This window comes from Propithecus coquereli, unplaced genomic scaffold, assembly GCF_000956105.1.
Source record: "Propithecus coquereli isolate 6110/MARCELLA unplaced genomic scaffold, Pcoq_1.0 Scaffold553, whole genome shotgun sequence".
NCBI classification, from domain to species: domain Eukaryota; kingdom Metazoa; phylum Chordata; class Mammalia; order Primates; family Indriidae; genus Propithecus; species Propithecus coquereli.
This window is the reverse complement of record NW_012151430.1, coordinates 915,482-919,238: the sequence shown is the minus strand read 5'-3', so window position 1 is coordinate 919,238 and position 3,757 is coordinate 915,482. Positions and strand designations below refer to the sequence as shown.

At 36.3% G+C, this 3,757-nt stretch overlaps 1 protein-coding gene across 1 annotated transcript in view; it reads right to left on the bottom strand.

Annotated features, from left to right (window-relative positions):
• The window catches only part of RAPGEF6 (Rap guanine nucleotide exchange factor (GEF) 6), a 213,525-nt gene that overhangs the window by 61,138 nt on the left and 148,630 nt on the right, over positions 1-3,757 (bottom strand). The window contains exon 17 of the mRNA XM_012657631.1: positions 1,820-1,977. Coding sequence (XP_012513085.1) covers positions 1,820-1,977 — 158 coding nt within the window. The remainder of the gene's footprint in view (positions 1-1,819; positions 1,978-3,757) is intronic.

Below are 3,757 nucleotides of genomic sequence, written 5' to 3'. Positions count from 1 at the left end.
CTACAATTCTATCCCTTATTCCCTCAGCCCTACTTCCTACATATGCTTATGGCAAAGATACAGCCATCACAAATCATAAGGCCCCTAATACTTGTCATGACAGTATGCATATTTAATTTGTGCTTTGGTAATGTGAAAACATTTTATTTTTTAATCTTCTATGTAGTATAAAAAGTACCACAGTAGAACACACACACACACAGAAATAAATCCCTATCCTGCCATAAAGCAAACAATAAAAGGGAGACCACGAAAACGTGTTGGAAACTTCTGAAGAAGGAGGGACTGACTCAGTAGCAGACAGAGGTGGGCTTCCCAGGTGAGATAACGTTTGAGTTCAGCATTGACAAGTAAGAAAAAGTTCACTGGATATGCAGGGAGAGAACCGCAGGTGGCAAACAATATGGGCAAAGAGAGAGAGTCCTGAAGGTACGCTCCATACGCAGGAAAGAGGAGTGAAGTCACGGGGGAGAACGGCAGTACATGGAGCTAGAAAGGAGGCTCATCCCAGCAATGCTCCTGCCACCTTGGTGGGGCATTTCTTGCACGTATCAAAAACCAAATCCAGTCTGCAGTCTTCCTACCTCTGTGATACCTTAGTGCTTGCTTTTTTATTTTTTTTTTACCCTTTCAGGTAAATAGTTGATTAACTTTTTTATATCTTGGTAACAAGCCTTGTATTAACTTCTGAACAAATAACTAGAGTGGTTTTTATCCCATGACTGAACTCTCGCTAATACAGAAATCACTAGAAATTTCTAACTAAAGTAATGACTCATTAAAATCTTTGTTCTAGAAAGAACACTAGTAGCCATGTGGAAAGTGGGATGTGTAAAGAAAGATTATTTGGTTTAGTAATCTTTCTAGTGGTTAAGAGGCAACGAAAATAAAAGGAAGAAACAAAGTGCAGAATGACCTTCACTAAATTGTAGTTTTATAGTATGTTATTTCCTGGGGTTTTTAATTTACTTTATATAAACATAAACTTTCCTACTATACTTGTAATTCCTTCTAATACTGAGATTAATGTAACTGAGTTTCCTCTCTTTTTACACCAGCTGCTAGAGTCAAAACTGAAGCTGCATCAGAACTATGCTGATTTTTTGTAGAAGTCTTTTTTCCTACCTTTCCTTGGACCCAATTATATATTTCAATCTTTAACTCTAAGTGTCTTTTATTGAAAACCATCTCAAATCCTTTCAAGTGATGGATATATAATTGATTCTTCAAAGTCAAAGGTCTTCTTCCTTGAAATGAAATTTTTAGATTATATAATTGATAATTTATGCCTCTTGGCATGAACAGACACAAAAAACTAACTTGACTTTCCATGCTGCGAGTCTGAGCAACAGTGGAAAGGTGCTGTGACACTATGGTAACACTGCATGACAAATCCACGACTTTAGCTTCGGGTGTTGGAGGGAAAATCAGTGTTTTTAGAAAATTACTAACACATTTTTGTATATTACAGAGGAAAATAAGTGAGGTCACGTAGATTAAAATAATCTGCCTTATTCTTTTCCACACCCTGGGCAGCATATTTCTTGGCTGACAAGAAGTGTCTCTGCTGTCATTCCACTGCTAGGATTAGGATTACAAAAAGATACCTTTTTCATGTACTTCTGTTTCATTTCAGAGAAAGTACCGTTCGAGTTTAGAGAAAAAGACATAATCTTCCCTCTAGCTTTTTGTATCAAGCCATAATCTACAGGTGAGAGAAGAGGCTGCAAGCAAACCTAATATTCACTACACAAGGCTCAACCATCTACTTGATCATCTGGTACCAACATGGCTACACAAAATCGCATACGAGCATTACCTGAAGGGTTGGAAAAATCCAGCATGCTGGTGGTGGGCTGCAGGAGATCAGGGCTGCTGGAGGAAAGCGTCCCAGGAATCGGCATGATGGCCAGACTGTGCCTACAGTGCCTTGTTCCCACAATGCTGTCATCTTGTGACTGGCTTAGGCCTCCATCACTTCAAAAGAATGTCACATATCACTTTAAAGTGTGAGGATACTTAAATAGTAAGCACTTCTATTCTCCATGCACTAAGGAATAACAGAAGCAATTCCAAGTGGTGATTTAAACAATTAAAATATTACAGAAATTTTTAAAAACAGGACAACTGTAATAATGAAAATGGCAATAAAATGTTAATTAAGTTTTATACATCTAAGTGATTCTACTTCATCATAATGAAATAGTTATATTTAGTTTCTACTGGTTTTGTAGAGAAAGTGAACATGAGTGTTTAGGGAGTCCTTGAAATTTGCCAGCTTCAGTGGACACTAACATACGCATCCCATGATGCACAGCCACGCCATAGCCAAGTGTTCTATATTTCTCTCTCTCTCTCCCTTTCTCCAGAAAATCTTGGCAACTCTCTAGGCAAAGGATGGAGTTGGGTCTAAATCCAAACAAAAAAGTATGGTAAGTTGTAGATAACAACAGGGCCGGGTTTAAGCAACAAAGTAAGGAGGTCTTTAAACACAGAAGGATAAGAAGGACCAGAACGAAAACAGAATTAAAAAAAAGTTATAGTCTCTAAAGTTTATTCTAGGGGTACATTATTTCTTACACAATCTCTCAAGTCTAATTATTTAAGCAAACAAAATATTCTTGCTTTAAAATATCTTAGAAGTGTCACATAGGCAATTCTAAATCCACCGAAGAGAATAAATAAAAACAAAGAAACACAACACTGTCACTTAAGTTTTAGGTGCCCTAAAATACTAGCTTAATTTTAAAGTAAAACAGCCCTTTCTTTTTTTAAAGAAAGGATAACAATGAAAAAAAGATTTCCACAGCATCAATAATCAATACTACTTTTCTCTAAGGATTGAACTTGTATTAAAACCAATGCTTTCCGTTAACATTAATTCCCATCTATATTTTATTCAATGCAGCATTCTGACCAGTACTTGCTATACATAGAAACAAACAGAAGTATCACAGAATACTTACCTATTCTCATGGAAAGGATTAAGGTACAGTCTTATAAATGAATGATATGGAATACATTTAGAATACATTATAATAAAATACAGGATTTAGGATGATTAGAAAACTATGCAAGATGAAAAGGTATAGGACTATAAAATAAATAAAGGACTATTAATAGCCAGACAAGGAAGACAGGGCCAGGACATGAGAGAAACAGCTGAAGAATCAGGGAAAAGCATGAAGACACGGAAGAAAGCAAAGATTCGTGTTTCAAGAGCAAGCTTTCATGTCAGGCAGACTTGGATTATTAGCTGTTTGACCTCAGGGCAAATTTCTTTTTCTTTCTGGACCTTGGTTTTCTCATCTATAAATGTGAATAATACTATTATACTCCAGGACTACTTTAAGGATTAAATTAGGTAATGTAGGTGAATGTTCTGGCGCACAGGAAAATATGGTCACTATTTTTAAGAAGAGACTTAAGTACTTTTAACAAAACTAAAATGAGAACAGTACAAACCCAGAAAGAAGAAATATTTTATTTTAGTTAATTTATACTGAAAACCAGAGGGGAGCAGGTGGGCACAAGCAAAGGCTCTACAGACATAGGAAATGCTTTCCTGGGAAGGGAAGGCAGTCTAATGTGACAGACAAGGCAAAAGAAATATCACATTTGTTAAATAAACTGGCATTTAACCTAATTTGGCTCCTTTTAATTAGGTTTGTATTCCTACAGATCTGAGTTAAATGTTTATTTATTTATTTTTTTTAGACAGAGTCTCACTGTGTTGCCCGGGCTAGAGTGCCGTGGC